General features: G+C 32.1%; 1 protein-coding gene across 2 annotated transcripts; it reads left to right on the forward strand.

The window, feature by feature from the left end:
- Positions 1–3040: 3040 nt before the first annotated feature.
- On the forward strand, positions 3041–24068 carry LOC132736181 (uncharacterized). 2 transcript variants are annotated; one of them, XM_060723275.1, is made up of 9 exons: positions 3101–3376; positions 4818–4991; positions 7035–7204; positions 8355–8450; positions 15303–15432; positions 16360–17549; positions 18733–18851; positions 19386–19453; positions 21319–24068. In XM_060723275.1, the coding sequence occupies exons 3-9, from the start codon at positions 7037–7039 to the stop codon at positions 21357–21359; spliced, it is 1812 nt and encodes a 603-aa protein (XP_060579258.1). In that variant the 5' UTR covers positions 3101–3376; positions 4818–4991; positions 7035–7036; the 3' UTR covers positions 21360–24068. The 2 variants fall into 2 exon arrangements, with proteins under 2 accessions (XP_060579259.1, XP_060579258.1); XM_060723276.1 differs by lacking the exon at positions 4818–4991 and having other exon boundaries at positions 3041–3376.
- The last annotated feature ends 2021 nt before the right edge of the window (positions 24069–26089 follow it).

The following is a 26089-nucleotide window of genomic DNA, read 5'->3' on the forward strand; positions in this document are numbered from 1 at the left end:
AATTAATCTTTAAATGCCATTAAAGAACTTTGCTGCTCACGAAACTGCATGTTACTAAATATATGTTTGTTGGGGGATGAGTACAGAAGGTGCAGAAATAAAAACTAATTTCCAAAGTGAACGCGTGTATTTTGGAATCCATTGCATAATACAGTAGACCAAAGGGGGGTTGTAACGGTGCCTGGACTCTATATTAGGGTCAGTTGTGACCAAAAACTAGGTCCAGACAAAACAAAAAACATACAAAAAGAACTAGGTGACAATCCCCTATAACCTCCTTTGCAGTAGACAGTACTTAACTCTTTCGAATTTACAGTTGAAAATATTAATAACTGCGAATTTTAATGTCTTTTCTTTACGCAACAGTTCATGTATCTCCATTTGAATAGTAATGGCATAATCCCATGCCAGGCAACTACACATATTCTTCATAGCACTCGAATGCCGTGGCCCATATATTGCCTCACCGTCTCTGATGCTGTACCCACAGGAACTTGAAATTCTATCAATATTAATGATAATATCCAAAATATACCCCCTATACAGTATAAATAGTGTTTATTTAGATTACTGGAGGTTACGTACCACGGAGGATACGTACCAGGAGGTTACGTACCATTTTTGGAGGTTACGTACCACTTATATATTTTGGAGGATACGTACCATATATATAATTTATATAAAATAGGTAAAATATGGTGAGGTTGCCAGTAGAAATTCTATTACTGCTATGATAGAGAAATATTGACTTATTACTTATAACATTATTTTTTTGTCTATTATTTACTCTAAGTTTCATTAATTAAAACATATTTTCTGTTCTATATAATTTACAGAAAATTCAGTTTGTTACATTGTTTATGAATAAAATATTTGTTTCTGTTTTTCATTTGTTTATTTGTGAATACCACAACAAGTGAAAATTGTTTGTTTTATACACCTCTAAGAGAATGAATCACACGTTTATAAGAAAATCATTGATATCCTCTGTAACATTTATGTTTTCTATTTGGATGGCTTACAAGCACACAAACTAAACAAGACCCGAAGGATGGTTTATATATTTTATTATATGTGTTGCATCCAAGTATACACTCATAAACTCCCAAACATCGAGTAAACATACACACAGTAACAATAACGATATTTGATATTAAAGGCGTGGCTTATTATATCTTGTAGACTTGCTTACTACATCCTCCTCTATCTTTAGTTTAGAACTCATCAATAAAATCAATAAATTTAAATCATCAAAAATTTAAATTTAAATGTGCAAACATATTGTAATAAGAAATATTTTTTCGGTATGAAATAAGCTATACAGCAAGTCTATTGTTATAAACTCTTCTCCTTTTTCAGCAGAGTTCATTAACCAATGCGATTTACTCTAATCAGTGTACTGGGCATCTGCTTCAACGAAGTAATGATAAATATAATGTTATTGTTAATTGTCATATCTTTTTCTATTTTTCGTAATGTCACAAAATATCAAGCAAATTACATTATTATCACAACATTTGTTCAAACAACTAGCATTGTTATCAAAAGAATGATTTGTTTTTCTGTAACCAATTATAAGGTAATTTAATAAAAACCAAAAGTATTAATTTCACGAATAACAGATTGTTCTCACACACGTTATCATTTTTTCCTAAGATTAATAAATCCAGCAAGCGGATATAAATGATACACTGCTATGACAGTCAGGGGTGTAACTTAAACATGTTATCATTTTTATAACCCATAGCCGTTATAAAATTTTATCTGTTTACTAACAGGATCAACTTTGTAAATGTTTATTTTATTCGTATATCTTCTCCGTTTTCATTGAAAAGTGACTGTATGTACACGTATATTGTAGAGTACCGATAAAAAATATATATAATTATATAATTTATATAAAATACAAATAATATAGAGCATAACAATTATAAAAAAAGACCGAATTATAACTTTAATATTACTTTTTAAAAATCACATAAGAGCAATTAATTTAAATGCAAACGTTTTACCTATATCTATGTATGATTATCACACATTCAGAAATGAGTAATCTAACAAATCACAAACAAATTGCAAACTATTGACATATGATTGAATACACTGATTTATAATTGCAAGTCTCCGGTTAGTACGTAATACTGATTTTTTAAAATGAAATTTTGCGGCGATCAACTTTTACAGAAAGCATGCATGCATAATTTCTTTCTTAATAAGAAAACTTATTAATATTTAATTTCAGGTTGTTGACAACTCAATAAGAAGTAGACCACCTTTAAGTTCCAGCAATGTTACACGGCACTACGAGTGCTGTAGCTGGCATGATGGAAGTCGAGCAACGGCTGGCACATATTTTTAAAAATACTTGTTAATTGTGTATTGTTGTTTCATTTCAGAGCGTGTAACATAATTATTGTTATTTTCATTTTATGCACAGTTCAGTTAACGTGTAAATGAAACTAAATGTAATGTATAAATGATAAAATATGTAACGCTTGTTTAGTTTTTTTTTATTCAAGGTAAGTAATTTTGTCCGGTTTATTAACATGCATATGAAATATTATTATTGCTTTTGATTATTTTGTTTATTTCAGTTAATTTGAGTTAAATGCGTATAAATAAAACAATAATACTATAAATGAAAAAAAAATGTTTTTTTTTATATATTAGCTGTGGTTTGTTTCATTGTACTGTTCATTTCAGTTTAGTGCGTGTAATTATATTATTGTTATTAATTATTTTCAGTTTTGTGTTGTAAATAAAACTTGTTATTATCGTTAATTGCGGTTTGTTGTTTATTCTTATATATTCATACATATTTAATCTCATTACAAAATACAATTAATGCGCGAATTTGAACAATAAACGTGATATAGTTTCACACCTTATCCCTATTATTATCACTTTATTATATATTTCTATAGTGGTACGTAACCTCCAAAAATGGTACATTTATGCAGTGGTACGTAACCTCCATGGTACGTAACCTCCAAATTCCTTTATTTATAGTATATAGGGGGTATATTTGGATATTATCATTAATATTGGTTATTTGATAGAATTTCAAGTTCCTGTGCTGTACCGTTGTCAGAAGTCATTGAACAAATTATTATCAGTTCTGTGTCGTTTTTTTTATCAGTTTGTAAACTTTTAATCGTCATTTTTACATATGCAGTTTATGTTTTATTCTTTTAAGTCATTTATCGCTTTTCAGTCCATATTTATTATATTTCGTTACTGTTACATAACAAATGGAGCGAATAATTTAGGGGTGAATCATTACATTTCCTATAAAGCTTCCAAGTGACATAGATTAAACAAATTTTCTGTAGAATCTATTATCTGTTCAAAATTCTTCGAATTAAACAGGTGAAAGGTAGGTAAACCAATTTTGGTTACATAATGTTATCTTACAAAGATATTCTTAGACAGTTCAAGCGATGCTAGAAGTGAAGTATGGTGCTGCTTTGTTACTAGACATGTTGTTATATCGGATATGTAAAAATTTCGGATAAACATGTCGATTAGTTGTTTTTAAAATTTTCACCCATTTATTTTAAACTTCTATTTGGTGACTTAGACATCAATTGACTTTAAGTAACGACTGTTAAGTTTGACTGTTGACTTTTTTCAGAAGTGATAGGGTGCATGATCCCAAAGGAATCAGGGTCAGCTCGGCCGGCGGCCCTAAAACGTACTCGGCCACTGAGTCAGCTCGGCCCTATTGCAACTCAGCACGGGTCAACTCGGCCCACTTTTCAATATATTGGCTTGGTTAAACACTCTTTATTGTTGGAACCATATAATTGAAATATGGACTTATTCACAAACATGGAAACTAAGATGTTTTCTTAAATTATTATTACATTTTTTGGTAATGTAATAGTTTTCAATGATTTGGGTTATAAAAGATCATTACAATCCATCCTTATGACATTGCAAAATACATTGCATGTTAACAAATGCATTACATGTTGTTTTATGTATATATATAGGATAAAGAACAAAAATTTTAAATATTTAATTATATAATAAGTAAACATGTTTTTATTTCAGCTTTTATTGAAGATTACAAACAAAAAGCATCAAAGGGGACACATTTGTATTATATTAATTCAAGAATAAATGTAAAAAAATTTCTTCCAAATATACTCAAATTCTGCAAAAGTGCAATGTATTAATCATATAATAATATACCAGATATATATCTCTTATTTTTCAATTAAAACAGCTTGCCTATGCAGCTTATAACATGCAAGTAATCAAAAAAAGTTAATATGTTAAATATGTTTTTGGTTTAAATATATTTATTTAAGCTTGATTGCGAAACAAGTTCTTGCAACTTATATTAATCACTTTCGAGTCCGCTTCCTGGAACCAACCAGTACTGGTGTCATATGGAGAAACATGGTCATGACTCGAGTAGGGCTTGAACCCATGAACTCTGGGTTGAGAGGCAGACACCTTAACGGTTAACCACTAGGCCACCGCTCCCCTTAAATATATTTTTTCAAAAGGGGGCCGAGTTGACCTGTGCTGAGTTGACCGTGCAGAGTTGGTATAGGGCAGAGTTGACTCTTTACCATCCCAAAGTGCTGTTAGAGAATTTCCCTAAACTTTACAAGTCTTGGAAGTGCTGTTACGACAGGAGACAAAACTTTGCCAATAGGGACATTATTTTACTGGCAAACAGTTTCAGTCCTCCATGATTTTTCTTTCAGATTGTGCCAAAGAATTAATGAAAATGAAAATAATTAAAAAGTAATTGTTGCTTGTAAATATGAATAAACTTTTATTAATTTGTTTCTTTCCAATAGATACAGTACAGCTCAAGCGATTTTTGTACTTTCCATTTTTTGTCACTGAGGATACTTTTAACAGTGTGTGGAAAATCACGGCGGACATTCTATGGTCAGTCATAGTGGAAGATCACTGCAGACTGGTTAAAAAATCCCTGCAGTCCCTGGTGGAAATTCACTGAGATTTTGCCGGTATAAATATGGCATTTTTATATAAATGTTCACATTTGTGTACAATGTAGTCTTTTTAGAAAATAATCAGTAACACTCTATTGCTTTAAAAACGGCCGTAACATCATATGTATATGTATAAAAATTGGTAGTTTTGAAGTTCCATTTGCGTAAATACTGTAAATAAAATACATCACAATGAAAATGCACTTAGGATTAATAATATGTCAATAATTGACATGATCAATATCCAACAATTCTTTAAAATCGTTTTCACCCGATCGGGTGATGAGAGGAAAGTCACAACTATCGCAAGGACGTTGCAATGATTAACAAAAACAGTTTTATAAACAGCAAAAAAATCAATGATTTAGTACAAACTATAACTTAAATGTGTAAATAGTTCAAGATATGAATCATAATCTGTTACCTTGCAGATATTCCGGACATTGCAGGTGTGAAATTGATCATGTTTACACATAAAAGCTGTGACATTGGTACTTTGAATAATAAAGATAAGCAGCATTTGGAGTATCAAATGCATATGTCAAATGTATATATAAGTTTAAATTTGATTAAAGCAGTTTTTTTTTCCATAATTTTATGTATGCCACTTATTATGTATGTTCTTCCATCACTTTGTTTTAAAAAGACCATGTCAAAAATGGTTTTATTCAGTATAAATTATACTACATACATACTGTTTAATTTATATTATTGCTTTTTATATATCATCAATATATAGAGGATATTAAATGAGTGTAAGTTCAATACTGAGTTTATTGCACGAGTTGAATAAAATAATATTATACGAGCGTCTGGCGAGCATAATATTATTTTATTCAACAAGTGCAATAAATTCAGTAATGAACTTACACTCATTTAATATTTTATCTATCACATACCCAAAATAAAGACAGTTAAAGTGAGATAAGAGTCATTTTTCATCGACCCGCCTATAGTATAACGCTAACATTTAGCGCGTCTTTACACTATGTTTGTATAACGCTTATTATGTCACGTCAAAATATATGCACGGCCGTGCAATACCATATTTACGGAGTCTCAAAATCGGCACAGGTGTGTGATAAATTTATATATAATTAGGGAACAATAATTATATATTAATTTAGGTTGGAAATGGGACTGAATTAAGAAATGGTTAATATATAGTTAACCAATGTCTTATTTTTGAAAAATATTTAAAAGTAGTGGCGGTTGTAATTTTTGTTGTTTACCCATTTATCTGTGAAGTCATTTATTAAGCATGGAGATAAAAATATTCAGAATTGTAAACATACAATTTTCAAAACTTTACTGAATGTCCTGTATTTCTTTAAAGTTAAAAAATAGTGATGTTATAGTTTTTGTTATTGACACATTTACAGATGATTGAAATTAAAAAGAAGAAAATGAAAAAAAAATTGCTTATGGGAATGAACCTATTTTTCTGATATCTTGAATGTGGTTCAAAACATACACCTTAATTGAAATACAGATTTCTTGTCCTGGAAAAAAAATGCAAAATACAGTATAAACATTAAAATACATATATTGGGTCAGCAGAACCATGCTCTGTAAAAAATGATTGTTTGACTCGGGTCATGAAAGAAATACTATTTTTTTCTGATATTGAATGAATAAATAAGCAAAGGATATCATAATGACAAAATAATATCAACTTATAATAGTAATTGTCTCTTAGAATATCTGCGATAACACCTAGATACTCCCCAAAACTCTATTGTAGTGGTTACAGGTATTTATCGGAGAAGTAGATTGGGAGTTTGTTTAAAACATCTGTTGTGGAGCTGTACTGAAAACTTAAAAAATTTCTATATGACACATGTATAATATTGTACAATATGGTCAAATGGTTTACAATTTAAAGTTGTAATTGTCGTACAGGGATATGTATTTAGCTGGTTTTCATTTATTTCTATTATCAGGAATATGTATTTTGCAGGTTTTTTTTTTATAATTTTTGTTATCCAATTGAAACAAAAAACAAATAACTCTTTGGCATCTTATCATTAATTGTGTATTTTTTTTTATATAATTAAGGAATGGACGCAGATTGGTTAGATTACTTACCTCTACAAGGTCAAGGTCCAGACCTTGTTGAGCAGGAAGAGTTGATATGCTGTAGGAAAAGGGGTAGAGGCAGTATGGACCATCGAATTGTACCCCGTCTACCTCTTACAGCAATGATTCAAAGGATGAAACTTCTAGATGTAAGTATTAACCTGAAAATTAGCTTTACTTCTTTCCCTGTAACACTTTGAAGAAAACTACCGTACATTACTAGAATTGTCAGGCAAATAATTTATGAAACAATTATTTAAACCTGTAGCCACAGATATACAGAACAAAGCAGTTATGTTTATTATGTTTAAACAAAAAATATTACATACTAATATATATTTTCTTTTTACACTTATTCATTATTGTTCCCAGTTATATTAATGTTTTTAAAAATTTTAAGCAATACTTTCTAGTTAAATCTAAATCGCAGCTATGATAATTCATATAAAATAAAATAATTATTAGGATTAGGGCTGGGGCGAGTATTCGAGTACTCGGATAATCACGAATCAAATTGAAAAATCGAGTTTCAATATTCGTAAGCCCAGAGATCGTGGATCTCTATCTTATTTGTTTATATACATTCACTGTTTGTCACACACTAAAAGTCGACAAAAATACTATTTGAGTATAAATTATGGGAAGTTAACCTAAATACAATTTGCCGGTTAAAGACCATGTACCATTATGCCGAGCTAGGAAGTAATTGGTTTCAAAAACAAATCAAAAATACTCATCCAAAGAACAAAAACATAAACCTGGTTGCATATATGTTTATCGTTTAGTATTGTTTTTTTTTAAAATAAACATGTTTTTAGAACTTATGTACATATTTATGGGTGTCTTGATAACAAAAGATTTGTGGTTTGATTTGTGAATCGTAAGTACTGAATCGTGGATCGGATCGGATCGTCACTTATCCGACGATCCAAACCCCTATTAAGGATCATTTACAATATTTTTCCATAGAGTAATGTTAATTATTAGCTGGACTATTTGAAGAATAGGGAGAGCTATTATTGTACTGAACCAAGGGTGAGAGCAGATTTTGGTAAAGTTTTTGCATTCACATTGGTATGTCCAAAGAAAAAGGTTGAAACTTAAACACTATTTGAAACCATGAAAGAAGGTCACTATCCAAGGCACCTAACTTCAGGATTGATTTTGACAGAATTATGGGCCATTTTTAACTTAGAAAATTCTACATTATCCAGGCACTTGTTTTATTATCAAGCACTGAGGATAGTCAGGCTGGCAGTTTTAATATTTTATGATTATGATTTTTTGTATGCATTAAAGGACTCTGTTAGTTCAGGAAAACAGCGTGGTAGTAGAGGACGGGCCCGGATCCTTCAAGATAGAGCAAAATCTAGCAGACCTCATGGATTAAAACAGGTATTATTATAATAATAAACATGCAGTCTTTTTAGCTCACCAGTGTCACAAAGTGACAAGGGGAGCTTTTGTGAACGCTTTTCGTCCTGCGTCCATCCGTCGTTCGTCCGTCGTCCGTAAACTTTTACTTTAAATGACATCTCCTCATAAACCACTTAGGCAATTTCATCCAAACTTCACAGGAATGTTCCTTTGGTGGTCACCTTTGAAAATTGTTCAAAGAATTTAATTCCATGCAGAACTCTGGTTGCCATGGCAACCAAAAGAAAAAAACTTTAAATATCTTCTTCTTAAAAAAACCCAAAAAGCTAGAGCTTAGATTTTTGGCATGAAACATCTTCTAGTGAGTGTTCACCAAGTTTGTTCAAATAAAAGCCCTTGGGTCAAAATTGGCCCCGCCCCAGGGGGTCATTGATTTTCCCTATCTGCATATAGAAAAAACTTAAAAAAAATTCTTTTAAAGAACCCAAAGAGCTAGAGCTAAGATATTTAGCATGAAACATGTTCTAATGGGTGTCTACCAAGTTTGTTCAAATGAAAGCCCTGGGGGTCAAAATTGGCCCCGCCCCAGGGGGTCATTGATTTTCCCTATATGCATATATTAAAAACTTAAAAATCTTTTTTTAAGGAACCCAAAGAGCTAGAGCTAAGATATTTAGCATGAAACATGTTCTAATGGATGTCTACCAAGTTTGTTCAAATAAAAGCCCTGGGGTCAAAATTGGCCCTGCCCTGGGGGTCATTGATTTTCCTTATATGTATATAGCAAAAACTTAAAAAAAAATCTTTTAAGGAACCCAAAGAGCTAGAGCTAAGATATTTAGCTTAAGATATCTTCTAATGGGTGTCTACCAAGTTTGTCCAAATAAAAGCGCTGGGGTCAAAATTGGCCCCGCCCCAGGGGGTCATTGATTTTCCCTATATGCATATAGTAAAATTTTAAAAATCTCTTCTTTTAAAGAACCCAAGAGCTAGAGCTTAGATAATTAGCATGAAACATGTTCTAATGGATTTCTACCAAGTTTGTTCAAATTGGAGCCCTGGGGTCAAAATTGGCCCCGTCCTGGGGGTCATTGATTTTCCTTATACGTATACAGTAAAAAAATAAAAAATCTTCTTTGATAAAAAAAACAAATAGCTAGAGTTTAGATATTAAGCATGAAACATCTTCTAGTGAGTGTCTACAAAGTTTGTTCAAATAAAAGCCATGGGGTCAAAATTGGCCCTGCCCCAAGGGACATTGATTTTCCTTATATGTCTATAGCAAAAACTTAAAAATCTTCTTTGAAAAAACCGGAATAGCTAGACTTTAGATATAAGCATGAAACATTTTCTAGTAAGTGTCTACAAAGATTGTTCAAATAAAAGCCCTGGGGTCAAAACTGGCCCTGCCCCAGATGTGTCATTGTTTTTAACTATATGTGTAAAGAAAAAACTTAAAAAAAATCCTCTTTTAAAAAACCCAACGAGCTAGACCTTAGATGTTTAGCATGAAACATCTTCTAATGGGTGTCTACCAAGTGTGTTCAAATAAAAGCCCCGGGGTTTAAACTGGTCCCGCTCCTGGTGCCTATATACAGTTGAGCAACTTCAGGGCCATCATGGCCCTCTTGTTTGAAAATATAATGATAATAATTTCAGTTTACAGACTATTAACCCTTTTCCCCATGAGCATATTGTGAAAAATGGCCATTTTCACTGAAAAGCCTCCTGTTACAAGTTCAAACTGCTATGAAACTATGATCAATGCTTTAATACTAATTGATATGTATGCAGACGATTCAACATTACACATAGCTGACCAAAGTTTGAGTAATATACAGTCTGAGTTGCAACTAGACTTACTAAAAATACAGGAATGGTGCACTCTCAATAATATGGCCATAAATCCAGAAAAGACCACGTGCATGATAATTGGATCAAAATGTAAAATAAATAACATAGGCAATCTTTCTCTGCATATTGAGAATTCGAGTATAAATAATGTTCAGCGTTGGTTACACGTTACCTTATGACCTGGGGTCATTTTAAGCCTCTCACAAGTCCAAAATTTCCTTGGCAATGAGCGGGACTCTGCCCCACCTTCAAACCTCCCAAACAGAAGGGGGCACATCCCCCTTCTGGCAACCCCCTAATGTATCTTTTGGATACCGAAAAAGTGCTCACTTTTTTAAGCAACATTTCTCAAACAAAAACATGTGTTTGGGGCCCAAATAGGACATTATTTCACTATTTCAGGCCTAAAAAAAGGGGGGGGGGGTGTCGAAAATGCGTTGTTTCGCGTATATATGAGGTAAAGGGTTAATCTATCACACTGAAGGGGATTATTGAAATGGCATTGTCCCTCATTCAAGACAGATCTATATTTTATAATTAGATTGTAATGACACTTTGCATTAAGGTGTATATGAGTAAGGAGATAAGACCTTTGAAATACCATCAATATGTGCCTGTCCATTATCACATTCTGGACCTTGTGTAGGTATTTTTTCTGCTTGGACTCATATCTTGAAACTGTAAAGCTGCTGTGTTTTAGTAATTATGTGAATGAATGTAATATCAAGCCTGCTTATTTGTGAAGCTTAGCCAATTTATATACTTCAGGCTACTCTGTTTTAGTATTTTTTATTTTTAAATCCCTAAAAACACTTTATTTTACATTTTACATTAAAATCCATGCCAAGTCTATTTTCAAAATGATAAGTTAGTATGTGGCCGGTTAAAATTTCAAAATGATTATAAGCGATGGTTTTGTTTGCTTTCATTATGTATTCAAAATATGTTGAAATTTTCCATTGCATTTCGTTATTAGCTCACCAGAACCGAAGGTTCAGGGTGAGCTATTAGTATTAAAGGGGGATGCTCCAGCGTCCATCGTCTGTTATCATGCATCAACAATCGTCTTCTTCTCTGAAACTGTTGGGCAGATTTACTTCAAATTTGGTCTGTAGCATCCTTGTGACAGTCACACTTAAATTTGCTCATGTCATTTCAATGGGCCCCTTTAAGGGGTCAACAGAGCTAAAAATAGATAACCATTAAACATCTTCTACTACAGAACTAGTGAATGGATGATCACCAAACTTTGTCTGTAGCATTCTTGGGTAGTCTTTATCAAGTTTGTTCATATTAATTTGATTGGCCCCTTTTAGGGGCCACTAAAGCTAAAAATAGAAAAACCTTTGAACATCATTTCGAGGGTTCAAAGGTAAAAGGTTATAACTGCCACTTTTGCCGAAATTGACTTTTTATGTTTTTTATAATGTACTTATTGTCCTTTATGTCTGACGAAAATATTATATAAATATTCAATCCTTATAAGGGCAAAAAAATAAAAAAGTATTTTGTAATAACTTCTTTTCTACAAATTATTTAGGGGTAAAAGGTTCTAAGTGTACTTATTACCTGTTGTTTACTTGTTGTTCCACATGTTATGAAGAATCTGTAGTGGAAAAAGGTTATATAACTGATTTTATCACCTTTTTTCCCTTGACAGAATGCTGCATTCATATAGTTCACAGGCACTATCTGTTATCTCTTTTCCCACGAAATTTATCTTTTAGAATTAAATGCAACGAGAATATTACCGAATATGAAAGACAGAAAATATTCAGTACATACTGGTCAATGGGTGATTACATAAGTCAGAGGCAATTCATTTGTTTCCATGTTGCCAATATAGAACCAGAGAATGCATCTAAACAGAGAACAAAACAAAAACCTATTTCGAATTCGTTTTTTCACACAGGTAGAAAAGAGGGCGTGAGGGATGTTGCACTTATTCATTATCTCTCATGTACAGACTCAATCAAACCGAGTCTGCAATTTTTATGTAATTTTGTTGTGATTAATGCTTCCGAGGGATCACTTTGTTTCCTGAATTTTTTACTAAAAACTATCGATGTCGGTTCCAAAACAGTTGCAAGCACAGTTAAGCACAAAGTGGCAGGGTTATATGTTGGAAATGACAAGAGAGGGAAAGCTGTGCCTGGAAATAAAACCACGGAATATCACAGATCATTTGTAAAGAAAACACAACGAAAGCTTTCCGACTGTTGAATCACACTACACACGAAGACCCCAACAGGAAGTATCTAACGCAAGATTTAAATATAAAACGAATATACTCACTGTATGTAGAAAAATGCAAAGGACAAAATAGAAAGTGTGTTTCAGAGGCTGTGTACAGAATCATTTTTAGTACAGAATATAACTTTTTTTTCCGTCCTAAGAAAGATCAATGTCCACTCTGCAATCTGTATGACATTTTGAGAATGGAAGATAGACTAGATGAGGCAACAAAAGCAAAATATCAAGTACAATAAATGACCAAAAAGAAAAAAAACAGTGCAAGAATGCAAAAATCAGCCGATAAAAAACGCACAAAGAAAGATCCAAAGTTTTCTGTGTCGGCATTTGATATCCAGGCTATTTTGAAAACACCACTCAGTTTAATTGGTGATCTTCGTTACAAAAGAAAACTGTGTTGTTGCAATTTGTCATTCTATGAACTGGGAAATGGTAACGGGACTCTGTTGGATGAGACACATGGGGAAACCAGGCTCGTGCAAAGTAGGAACTTTTGTGTACTTGTATGTAACCTCTGTTGCAAGTAAGACATCTGGTATTGAAGAAGTGACATTATATAAGTAATGAATGTGGAGGACAGAATTGCAATCAGTTTGTTGCAAGTTGCTTAGTTCACTGTGTCCAGATATACCTCACATCAATGGTAAAACCACACATTTCTTGAAATTGGCCATTCATTAATGGAATGCAAATTCCATACATGCATCTATCAAGCATGCAAAAAGCCTTACAATAGTTCATGTTCCATCGCAGTGGGAAACAGTTATATCATAAGCACGCCGGAAGCAACCATATATTGTCGTTCTAATAAAATACAATGACATACTAGATTACAAGTTGTACAAAGAACAAAACTTTGGCTCAATGAAAATCGATGTTGATGGTGAATGTGTTAATTGGCTGAATATATATAAAAAACATGGTTGATTTAGGGATGGATAAGGCTTATCCGGTGAGCTAGAAAGTGTATCTTGGCGAGCTTTAGCAAGCCAAGAATCACTTTCGCAGTGAACCGGATAAACCTTCTCCAGCCCGACATCAACCATGTATTTGTTTTATCCTGCTTTTAATAATGTTTTTAGAATAATTAAATGGTTTCATTCTTCTTTTTCCCCGATAAAATAACATCTATATGTAGTTTTGTTTTGCTGCTAAACATGTGACGTTATCAAATGACGTAATGACTGGAGAGAGATAAAGACAAAAATACAGTATTGTTGTGAGCTATGGTTTTGTGGTTAGTGAGTTCAAGGCAGTTAGGTAAATGCAGAAGAAGAACAGAAGCAAAGAAAAGTCTCTTAAGGCTCCACGAAAGGCTTATACAGAGAAGCTTCCAATATCTGCTGCAAAAGCTGATTTGATGTCACTTGTTGCCTCTGGAACAATTCCGAAGGAGTGCGAATCATACTATGAGTCATTGCCATGCAGCAAATCTATAAAAGACAAACTTTCAGTGCCTTCTGTTAGTGAGAGTGAAGAAGATGAGTGGAGGTCATAGAATAATTAATGACAAAACATTCACATTTTGTGACATGAAACAGTAGTCTTTATTTACTTAACTATGATTATGGGTCACTAATATCCTTAATTGCTGATGTCTGGGGTCTGTTTGACTTCAGTTCGATTATATACCAGAGAACATTCAAAATAAATGAAATTTGTAAACTTAGATTTTAGTGCGTATTTTCGTAAACTTTTTAGTTATTAATTTATTTCTGTAGAATCTAAATATTGAGCAGGTACATATTTCATATTTCTATGAATGAAAAGTGTTAATTTTGTGTACGAGTATTATTGTGCATGTGTGTTAATTACATTACGTAAGGTTTCAAAGTAAGGACATAATTGATAAATTTGCAACAGTTACAATTACTGCAACATCTAAATTTTTCAGAGGAACAAGGCTATAACTGCACTTATAACCTTTTACCACAGTTTATCTCTAACTTTTATTGCTAAACCTTCAGAAGTAAAAGGTCGTAAGTGCAGTTATTACCTTTTACCGCTCAAACTTGTAGTCTTGACAGGATCTAAGTACATTTATTACCTTTTACTTCTGTAAAATGATATTATTTTGATCTTAGAACTTTAAAACAAACTATAATTACAGTGTTTTATCAGCACCAAGCAATGTAAACTAAACAAAATATGATCTAATGTAGTCAACAAATATGGGAGAATCAAAATTGTTATAACAATATTACGGAAAATAAAGTTGTATTAAAAAAATATGTTTTTTGCCTTTTTCTCGAAATCTTGAAAATGGCAGTTATTACCTTTTACCTTTTAACCCTCGATTTCCTACTGAAATAATTGATGGATGATCACCAAACTTTGTCTGTAGCCTTCTTATGTAGTCTTTTATCAAGTGTGCTCAAATTAATATATAATTGATATAATATAATTATTATTATATAATATTAAGGGGCAGCTAAAGCTAAAGATAGAAATACCTTTAAACATCTCCTTCTACAGAGCTAATGGATTGATGATCACCAAATTTTCTTTTTAGCATTCTTAGGTAGTCTTTTATCAAGTTTGCTCATATTAATTTGATTGGCCCTGTTTAAGCTAAAGCTTAAATGCCCCAGGTCATGGCATTTCTTCAAATTATTGTTTAAAGATAATCTATGCTCAAATTTAACATTAGAAAATATTGGCAATGGATAATTTCCAACACTTAAAAGCAGTTGTTTCTGGTGAGCAACTCAGGGCCATCATGGCCCTCTTGTAATAATGATGTATTTTATTTTTTCAAAACAGAAAGAAAAGGAAAAACCTATAAAAAGGGAAGTAACTGAGACAATTTATGATGATAACCAAATAAATGAGAGGAATGATCCAACGTACAACCATCAATGGAGACAAAATGATTTTCCTAGCCTTGGAATAGGTACATGTTTTTAGGTCATTATTTTAAAGGCGCAATAAGCCTCAGAAGTAAATATTTTTCTCTTCCTGTAGAAAGGGAAGAGAAATTTATATGTGTTTCATAATTTTATTATGTAATAATGTATTTAGAACTTTTCAGATACTTTTCACATTTTGGAAAAGCACTGAGTGTAAAATAATTTGTCATAAAGGTAGCATAATGTAAATATAGTCGTATTTTGATTTCTATACACAATCACTGTAACTGCACTAATTGCCAAAACACATTTCATTAACAAGCTAAACATGTCTCAGGTATATCGCCAATAAGAACTTTTTGAAAACTGTACCATGACACCAAAAATAAAAAGCTTTTGAATAAGATATAAACATTCTGTAGGCTTGATGGGCCTTGAATTTCTTAAAATTAATATATATGAGCCGCGTCATTACAAAATCAACATAGTGCATTTGCGACCAGCATAGATCCAGACGAGCCTGCACATCTGCATAGTCTGCTCAGGATTCATGCTGTTCGCTATCGGTATCTCTACTTGTAATGGGGTTTGTAATAGGGTAGCCAACAGCATGGATCCTGATCAGACTGCGCGGATGCGCATGATGGTCTGGATCCATGCTGGTTGCAAAATCATTACGTTGGTTTTGTTGTGATGCGGCTCATTTAATTCTTTTATGTAATGTTGCCCAGCTGGCTAGAGGTGAGTCAGTGGTGTTACCTAGATTTTAATTATTACCTGAAATAATATATTAATCAGTATCATAGGTGTTCTTCCAATAGCATATTGAAACTTCAACATATAATCCAAACCAACATTCTTTGACTTGTTTACATGTAAGAAAAAGTTTGAATTATGAAGTTCATGTAGAATGGTTTCTTTTTTGTTACTATTTGTGATCTGTAATCATTTATTTGGTTTACAATTTTCAGAACACACTACAGAAGGTTCTCCAAAAAAGAAGTGCAGGAGTATGATTGGTGATTCACAGGAATATAAGGATGTCATTGTAACGACCAATGAGGTTGACCCTGAAATAAATAATCTTGAAGCTGAAGAACCAAGACTGTCCTTTCCTGTTAACAAAATACACCATTCATCTGTTGAAACAGTGTTAAATAAACCCAAACTCCTGAAAAAAGAAAAGAAGGAAAAGTTTGACTTCACAAAAGCGAATCAAAAACTTTTGCAAGAATTTCCCATTGTTAAATCAGGGCCTAAAGTTTATTCTTTGACACAGCATAATATAGAGAAATTTCTCAGAGAGAGTGATACAGAAAGCAGCTGTTCAAGTTTAGATATGACATGCAGTACTTCCGAAAATTTAGATGATCTTCCTCTTTATGAGAGATATGCTGTGACACTTGATGACATAAAGAAATCCAAGGCAGCAGCTAAAGTTCCTCCTAAAGTTAAAGGCCATCTGGCTAATCTTCTAGAAGCTATGGATAGTTATTGTGAAAATCCAGAGGCTTATTTTAATAATCAAAATAAAACAGTTGAAGACTCAGGTGAAGGTGCAGGTAGTAAAGAGGTTTTGTCCAATAAAAACTTAGAAAGTATTGTGTCCAATGCCTCAGTAGTATCTGATATGTCAAATTTAAATTCACCTAGTGAGAATAATGTTGATAATGAAAACAATAGGGAATGTAAAAGCTTGATGGAAGATATTGAGGATACTGATGTGGTAGTCAGTACAAATAATAATGCTGACAGTGAAACTGTTGAACTATCCAATAGATTTGTTAATTGTGGAGATGAAAAGATTCATGAGTGTGATAAAGGACATATAGAAGGTGAAGAAAGTGATAGTTTACAGATAGAAATGGATGTTAATATACAGTCTAGTGATAAAAAGGAAGAGTGTGGAGTAAAAGAAAATTATTGTGAAAAACAAAAAGCAGAAGATCAAATAGCAAAGTTAGACAAAATAGATCTGCAAAGTGAGCCGGTTAGTCCAGTTTTCAATAACAATAGGCTGGACAATGATTTAAATGGATTTCAGAAAGTTGTACGAAAACAGTCAAAAAAGAGGACTTCTCCAACATTTTCAAAAAGGAATTTCAGCACTGATACAAAAGACAAATCTGTTTGGAGGATTTATGGAACAAATGCTATCCAGGTAGTGAATTCAGAAAGTATTTTAATTTTTTCATGAGATTTTTTTTTCTAGAAATGTTTTGCATGTATTAATTAAGGCCAGGGCTCTCAGTAGGGTCAGAATTTCACGAGTCAAAGACTCTTTGGCCAAAATTTTCATGAGTCAAATCATTTTTTTCTAGTGTCATTTGATTACATGAATCATTTTTATGTTACAAAAATGACTGTATTGGAGGTCATTTTTGGAGATTTCAAAGTCTAAATTGACAGAAAAAATGCCTAATTATAAATTTCCACCTTAAAAAATAAAAACCAAAAAAACACAAATAAAACAAAAAAATGAATTGCTGTGATTAAATGTATGATGTATCAAATATAAAAAAAAATATCTTTACTGGTATGCTATAAAATACCAAAATGTACCAGGAATATTAAATGGAAAAATAACAAATACACAGGTCAAAGACGTATTATAAACCTTTAAAAGCAATCAATAATTGACACCTCAAGTATGTAATTCTTATCAGTTGTGTAGAGCTATTTTTAGCGCTGTCAAATTGCAGCCACTGAATTGTTGCGCTTCAGTGCACAGGCTATAAACAATTGCAGTGTGTAAAGCATTTTATACACGGCTTATACTGCCTGTTGACATTTTTAATGAGTGTGATTTGAACATATGTAGGATTTGATAGGTAATTAGGGGTGGATTTAAGGTAATTATTATTGCATAGCTGAAAATCCCATGTGGCAAATTGACTCTTGAGCAGATTTTATCACGTGTCAAATTTGTGCATTTCCCGATTTTCACGAGTCAAAACCCGGATCCCCGTGTCAATCGAGAGCCCTGATTAAGGGGTGAGAGCAAGTCTCCTTTTTTTATTTTACTATTTTGATTAAGGAATTATACTAAATGACAATAATTATACAGACTCAAATTCAAGACATGGCAATGACGGATCCTTAATAACATGAGGATTTTATTTCAGCAAAAAGTGTGTGTATTAACATAAATTAGTAAAATAACTAAAACATGATTTACAGTGTACTCCCATATTTTGAAAGGTACCTCCCAACTTTAACTGACAGCAGTAATATGTACATTAACATTTGAATTGAGTGTGCCCAGAGCAATTGCCCTGCACATTATACAAATATATCAAGGATAAAGTTGATGGTGTTAACAAGTCAAAACTTCTCTTTAATAGGTTGATGGTTTACCTGAGGCGTGTGACATAAGTGAACTTCAGGGTATGGTGGCTGGATTTGGAACTGTCATTGACTTTCAAATTAGAGCAATTGACTCTGGGACATCTGTGAGGTTTAAGTAAGTAAAATAATATTATACAATGTATATGTATAAACATGAAATAGTAATTCTTAGGTGAAATTAAAAGAGAAATAATATTATCATAAACAATAACATTTTTAGCATGAGTATATAGGATGCTGACACTGTCATGTTTTGGTTTTTTGTTGGTTATGGTATTTTATTTGTGTTTTGTTTCCTTGAAAGAGAGGATATGTTTTACATACATTTTATTGTAAATGAGTTAAAAATCATATTTTATCATCAAATATCAATTTGCATGTAAGACAGTAATACAAGCTTTATTTATAGTCGGTTATGGTTAACAGTACAAAACATTAGCTTTAAGCTTGCAGAAGATAGGAAAATAAGAAAGAAAAATAAACAAACAACTGTAAAGATAGTAGTGTGTACAAATAAATTCGTATTATCATTGGTAATGAAATCAGAGCATTTTAAATGAAAATGATAAAAATTCTGTCCTGTATAATAAAGTTCTGATAATAGTGTCTATTAGTGATTATAGTTAACAGTTTTACCATTTGTAATAAGGTTAAATAATAAAGATGCTTGTGAGTATGCAGTACAGTGCCTGGATGACACAGATTGTCTGTTTCCAGGTTAGTAATTTTTTCATCTCCAGTTTTTAAAGATATACTATGCTCATCCTTGAGTAAATATTTTAGCCACAGAAATTAATTGAAATCTATGAAATTCTTTCTGAATATGTCTAACTTCCCTATTACAGGTTAATTAAATGACACCCATTTATGACATTCATATTGTGACCACCTATAGTGTGTAGAATTTTAAACATAACATACAAGTTTCTACTTTGTAGGAAGTCAAAACATGTTTATTATATATTTACAAAGAGACTGTGTAGCAATTTTAAACATAACATACAAGTTTCTACTTTGTAGGAAGTCAAAACATGTTTATTATATATTTACAAAGAGACTGTGTAGCAATTGTCAATATTTTCTAATACCAAATTTGAGAATAGTATATCTTTAAAGATTCCTGTATTATAAGAAAAGTTACCAAATTGACTTTGAGGATAATGTTTTACAAATACGAATGTGATTACATTTGAAAGAGCTTCTGTGATATGCTGTAACTTATGAAACAGTGAGTTGATTATCAACATAGCTCCTCACTCCAGGAAATAGGAGAGACTTTGGCTTATTGATTATCAAAACCCTGGTAAAGATTAAACCCCTGGTTAAAGGTCTGTCCAGGGTAGCTGTTAAGGTGTCATCACCAAACTGTTGTATAGCCCTGACAGTCCTGTGACTGTCAATGTAAAAAAACCTTATTCCTCTACTACTCCTGGCACTGCCACAGGGTTGTTGAACCAAAGTTACAATTAAAGGGTGTGTTTGTTACACTTATACATAAACATTTACCTCTCATAGCTGTAAGTTTTAATCTTTAATCAAATTATAACAAGGATATAAAATTTTGAAATTTGAGAATATTATATTGAAATGGCTTGTAAGAAGTAGATAATTCTGCATCTGAAAAAATACTGAAGGTTTGCTTTGGGTATATGATCACCATTAACATCTGGATACTTGCCACATTATAATATCAGTGTTTACATTGCCTAAAATAGTCAATTCATATGAAAAGATAAGTTTTAAGAAAAGGGTAGAACTGCTCTGAGTTTCAAAAGAACTGCTCTTGGTTTAAAAAAAGCTTGGTTTCGATATTGATTGCATGTTTTTGCATGATTTCACACAATTTTCTTTGAAAGATTTGTTTTTTTTGTTTTTTGTTTGTTTATGAAGGTTAAATAACTTTGCCAAATTTTAAAGTTTATAAATACCCTTACTGCTTAGATAGCTACATGCACCATGTGCTATAATGTAAACATCTAAATATTTTCAGATTAATACAATATGATAATTTTATGATATAGTAATTAGTTTAGTCTATAAAGTCACCTTAAAGCAGCACGCCTCCAGAATCATGCTAATATTATGAAAAGTTTGAAAATATATTTGAATGTGTATTATTGTGAGGTAACCAAAAGGACGCAATTTGCACATTATCATTGGCACTGACAAACCACGTAAATTACAAAAAGTGATCAAAATATGCATAAATAGCTTTACTGCGTTAGTAACGCAGAAGAAATATGGTTGTAAATACTTAAAAATCAGTCATTAATCGCACATAATATGTAAAAATATACTTGAATCTTGAAACTTTTTACTTTTCTTTACGTCCTAGTACATTTTTCTCAAGTTTTATTTTATTGAAATATTTTGACTCAGCTGGAGGCATGTAGCTTTAATGCAGTATCAGGTAAATCCTTGTATAATTCAATAGGAGTTAATACTTTACTGCATTACGTTGACAATTTTTTCTTTATCAAATTTGACATGATATGTAAGTTGTAGATCTATTATAATTGGTACTCAAATATTTTTTTGTAAACTTTTTAAAATGTTAAAATAGTTGTGTTTTATATTTTCAGAAAGTAACTGTAAACTGACATGCCACCAGTTACATACATGAGAAGAACAAAGACCTAGACTTTATATAAATTCCTGTCTGATCTCAGGTTTTTCTAGATACTTTCTATGCAGGAAAATCTGTGTTTAGATCTCATTTATTCCAAAAAAGTTTGAATTTTATATCAAGAATTTAAACTCCTTTGTCTTGTATATTTCAATAAGTTTTTGACCACATAGCAGTTTATACTTAACATCTTTCAAGGACACAAGTCTTATGGTAAATTTGAACTGACCCGCATTTGAGACATTTTTTTACAACTGTGATTTTTTTGCTTTAGACTACTTTACATTTGCTTTATACTTGAAAGTATCACATTTCAGTCTTCCAACGTTACTAGGTAGCACAAAATGTTTATTGGGTTGCAGTTCAAATTGGAAATATTCAAACTTTAAATTAAGTGTGCTAGAAAAGTAAACCTGAAACATTTCTAAAAGTTCTATAGTAGCTGTAATATGTGATTTTCATATTTTCATAAAAAATTTAAAAATAGTAGCCCTCAAAAAATTACAGGCACATTATGCTTCAGAAATCCACATTTTTTTTTTTTTTTTAAATAATGAATTAAGAGCATGCAAGATATTTTTCTGCTAAAGAAAAAGCACTGAACATGTAGTAATACCTCGTAAAGGTAGCAAGATGTAAACAAAGTAGTATTTTAGTTCCATGTAAAATACTAATTCACTATAATTATACCATTTGCCAACATAACAAAATCAGCAAAAAAAGTTTATGTATAATGGCAAATGAGTTTTTTTTGGAAAATGATATCAAAAATAAAATTACAGTTTTTGAGAGGAAAAAAATGATAGCATTTTTGACGCATAATTGGCCTTTATAATTGACGGTAATAAATTTATTCCTGCTTTACTTTTTATGGAAAAGAATTCTTCAATCCAGATCCTTTATATTTTTATTTATTTTTTCTGCAAAGATGAAATTTTTTGAGATGATACAACGATAGTTTGAACTGTATTAATTTTATGCATACAATTTGGATGTTTAAAAAAACTGATGTATGGTATTTAATTCTCATCCCTTTATATACATTCGACCTTTCAGTCATGCTTGAGGAATGATTTGGAATTCAGAAATATTTCCAATTGTTAAATGTCATTTATTCAGAACAAAATTTAGTTAATTCATATTTTATAAATTAAAATTTAAGGCAGGATAATGTGATAATTTATAATATAAAAGTACGATGTCTTTTCTTGTTACATGTTCATGCAATTTACTATCACATTGTCACATCTATTACAATAACACTTTTATCTCTTTCTTTTTACAAGACAGCAGGGGAGTTGGTATAATAATCAGTTTAATTTACCAGTCAAATACATTGTAATTTCATAGTTAAGTTCTTGTAACAAAGGAGTTAACATGTAATAAGATGATGAGATGAAAATATATTAAATGTAACACATATAACTTGAGTATGTTGAATCTTGTATTGATTGTAATTTTTGAAAGATTTTTCTTATAGAAATTGCTAGTTATGGAATTGTATTTGAAACTAGCTATACTGTAGTCAACTGAGATACTGTGCTGGTAATTTTTAAAGAGATACTTAATTGTGCATGTTCAGTTGTGTACTTTATTACAATGGTTGCTTACAGGGTTGTCATAAAGAGGTTACAAGAGGCAAAAATAACTGTCTGAAAAAGCATTTTGGGCTGCCTCTTAACTTGATAAAACACTCCTTGTTGTATGTTATAAACCAAAATTAAAATGACCACCTCATATTCAGAATAAACCATCTCAGTAAAATGTTAATGACAACCTTGTGTTTAAAGTGCAATTTTATATTGGTGCAATGTAAACATTCTGTTGATATTTACATTCATATGTGCCATTTAGAAGTAGACAGTGATGTTGATGGACTAGATATTATATGATCTTATATTTGACTGTTGGAATAGAATATTATGTTACCATTTCTTTAAATCTGAATTCAACTTATTCAGCACTTACAGAATGTTTTTTACAGAGTGGTGAAACAACTGTTTGATTTTGACTCTTGTTATAGTAGATTAGTTAATTAATTGATTAAGTTATTCATGTATAAAACTTGAGGTTAGATTGTGAAACAAGTTCTTTCAACTTGTCTTAATCACTTTCGAGTTCTCTTACTGAACAAATCAGTACTGGTGTTTCATGTAAGATTATTTTGTCACGTTTTTGTAAATATGTTACTTAAATATGCAAAGTATTATTGGAAAGTTATTCCTTTGTGATTAATATTATTTAATTTAGTTTTGTTTTTTCTCACATAATATCATTATTTATTTATTTACCATTACCCTGTGGATTTCGTTACTGTTATTCTGTCAAAACAACAGGTCAATGTTAGTTTTGAGATATTATTATCAAGATCTAATAATTAAGCAACCAGCATTTGAACGTTACTAGGCCAGACTGCATGGATGATTTAATGTAAAGGTACTTCTCTCAAATATCATCAAATATATCCTTTTCTAAACTTTGGATAGTTGTTCAATATCAAACCTGAACAGCCTGCATTTTAAGAGCATTGATTACTCTAAAATTCACTTTTGACATGCTTTATGTGTCTCACCTGAGCTGAGGTGAGCTTTTCTTATGGCAATGTGTTCACCATCTATTGTTATTGACAATTTCTGTACTAAATTACTTGATGCATTTTGACTACACTTCACAGGAATAATCCTCAGGTGGTGCTCTACAAAAGTTATATGAGCTGCGTCACAACAAAACCAACATAGTGCATTTGCGACCAGCATGGATCCAGACCAGCCTGCGCATCCGCGCAGTCTGATCAGGATCCATGCTGTTCGATATCAGTTTCTCTACTTGTTACAGGGTCTGCAAGCAAACAGCATGGATCCTGATCAGACTGCGCGGACGTGCAGGCTGGTTGGGATCCATGCTGGTCGCAAACACATTATGTTGGTTTTGTTGTGACGCGGCTCATATGAATGGATCCAGTCTGGTATATAAATAAGTCATAGGAGCTAAAGATAAACTTTTAAATTGAAATCTTTAAAAATCTTCTTCTCAGAAACTGTGATGCCCAGAGCTTAGATATTTGGAATGTAGCATAACCTAGTGGTCTGCTACAAAAGTTACATAATTTGCATCCACATGCCTAGTGGACCTGTACAAAAATTATATAAGTCACACCCCTTAAAATATTGGAACGCAGCTGGGGGTCACTTAGTTTAAATTTAGATTTGTGTAGTGAAGCTCTGATAAATCTTTATCTCTAAAAAAATATGGTGCACTGATTTAAGATATTTTGCATGTAGTATCAGCTTCCCATTTGCATCAAAACTGATTCTTGCCCCAAGGGTCACTTAGTTTAGATAAACTTGCATAGTAAAACTCATTTTATTAAGTCTTTTTATTTTAAAAACTACAATGCCAAGAGTTAGGTATTTGTCACAAAGAATTTCATCACAGACATCTTTAAATAGTTTTAAGAATATGATGCGTTTGTAAAGAATGATTAAAGGAGTGTTTCCTTGTTACCGACTTCAGCATTGAAAAATATAAATTATGACCTAGCAATGCATCTCAGAAGAGTCATCAAGGGCTATCATGACACTCTTTTTATTTGCCGGAAATAATTTTGGTCTGTTATGCACTTGGTTGTCCGTCTTTGTTAGGTCTGCATCTTCTGAACTGGTGGAAGGAAATTGAAACTACTTTGCAGAAATGTTAACCATAATGAGACAATATGTTGAGTGCAGGTTTGATCTTCCTCAGGTCAAAGTCAAGGTCACACTTAGTCATTTTGTATCAATTAAAAAATTTTGTGTCTGCTCTGTTTCTTTTAAACCAATAGTAGCTAATTAAATCTAATAAACAGAATTATTATTATTACTGAGATGATGTGCAGAGTACAGGTTTGGGCTTTTCTGGGGTCAATGTCAAGGTCACAATGACTCATTCATGAATGATGTCTGGAGTACTAGCAGTTGTAAATTTACAATACTACCTCTGTTTTGCTATGTTGTGACAGTCTCTAATTGTAAGACTGATGTGGGTTGAAGAGCTGATATAAAATTAATGTACCTGTTTTATTATACATTCAAAATATATGTTCATAAGGAGAAATACCGGTATGATAAGTTGCAGAAAGTTTATCCCATGACTACCACTGCATTTTTAGCTCGACTATTCGATAAGAATAAGTAGAGCTATTGCAGTCACCCGAGCGTCGGCGTCAGCGTCTGCGTCGGCGTACATGTAACCACTTATGTTAAAGTTTTTGTAATAGTTAAAATATTTTCAAAGTCCATTGACATATGGCTTTGAAACTTTGCACACTTGTTCACCATCATGACCCCAACCTGTAGACAGGAGGAGGTAACTCTATCAAGCATTTTGACAGAATTATGCCCCTTTTTTGACTTAGAATTTACGTTAAAGTTTTTGTAATACCTCAAATATTTTCCAAGTCCATTGACATATGGCTTTGAAACTTTGCACACTTGTTCACCATCATAACCCCAACCTGTAGACAGGAGGAGGTAACTCTATCAAGCATTTTGACAGAATTATGCCCCTTTTTAGCTCACCTGTCACAAAGTGACAGGGTGAGCTTTTGTGATCGCTTTTCGTCCGGCGTCCGTCCGTCCGGCGTCCGTCCGTCGTCCGTCCGTAAACTTTTGCTTTAAATGACATCTCCTCATAAACCACTGAGCCAATTTCATCCAAACTTCACAGGAATGTTCCTTTGGTGGTCATCT

Source organism: Ruditapes philippinarum, unplaced genomic scaffold (assembly GCF_026571515.1).
Source record: "Ruditapes philippinarum isolate M1 unplaced genomic scaffold, ASM2657151v2 ctg2163_1_1_1_1, whole genome shotgun sequence".
NCBI lineage: Eukaryota > Metazoa > Mollusca > Bivalvia > Venerida > Veneridae > Ruditapes > Ruditapes philippinarum.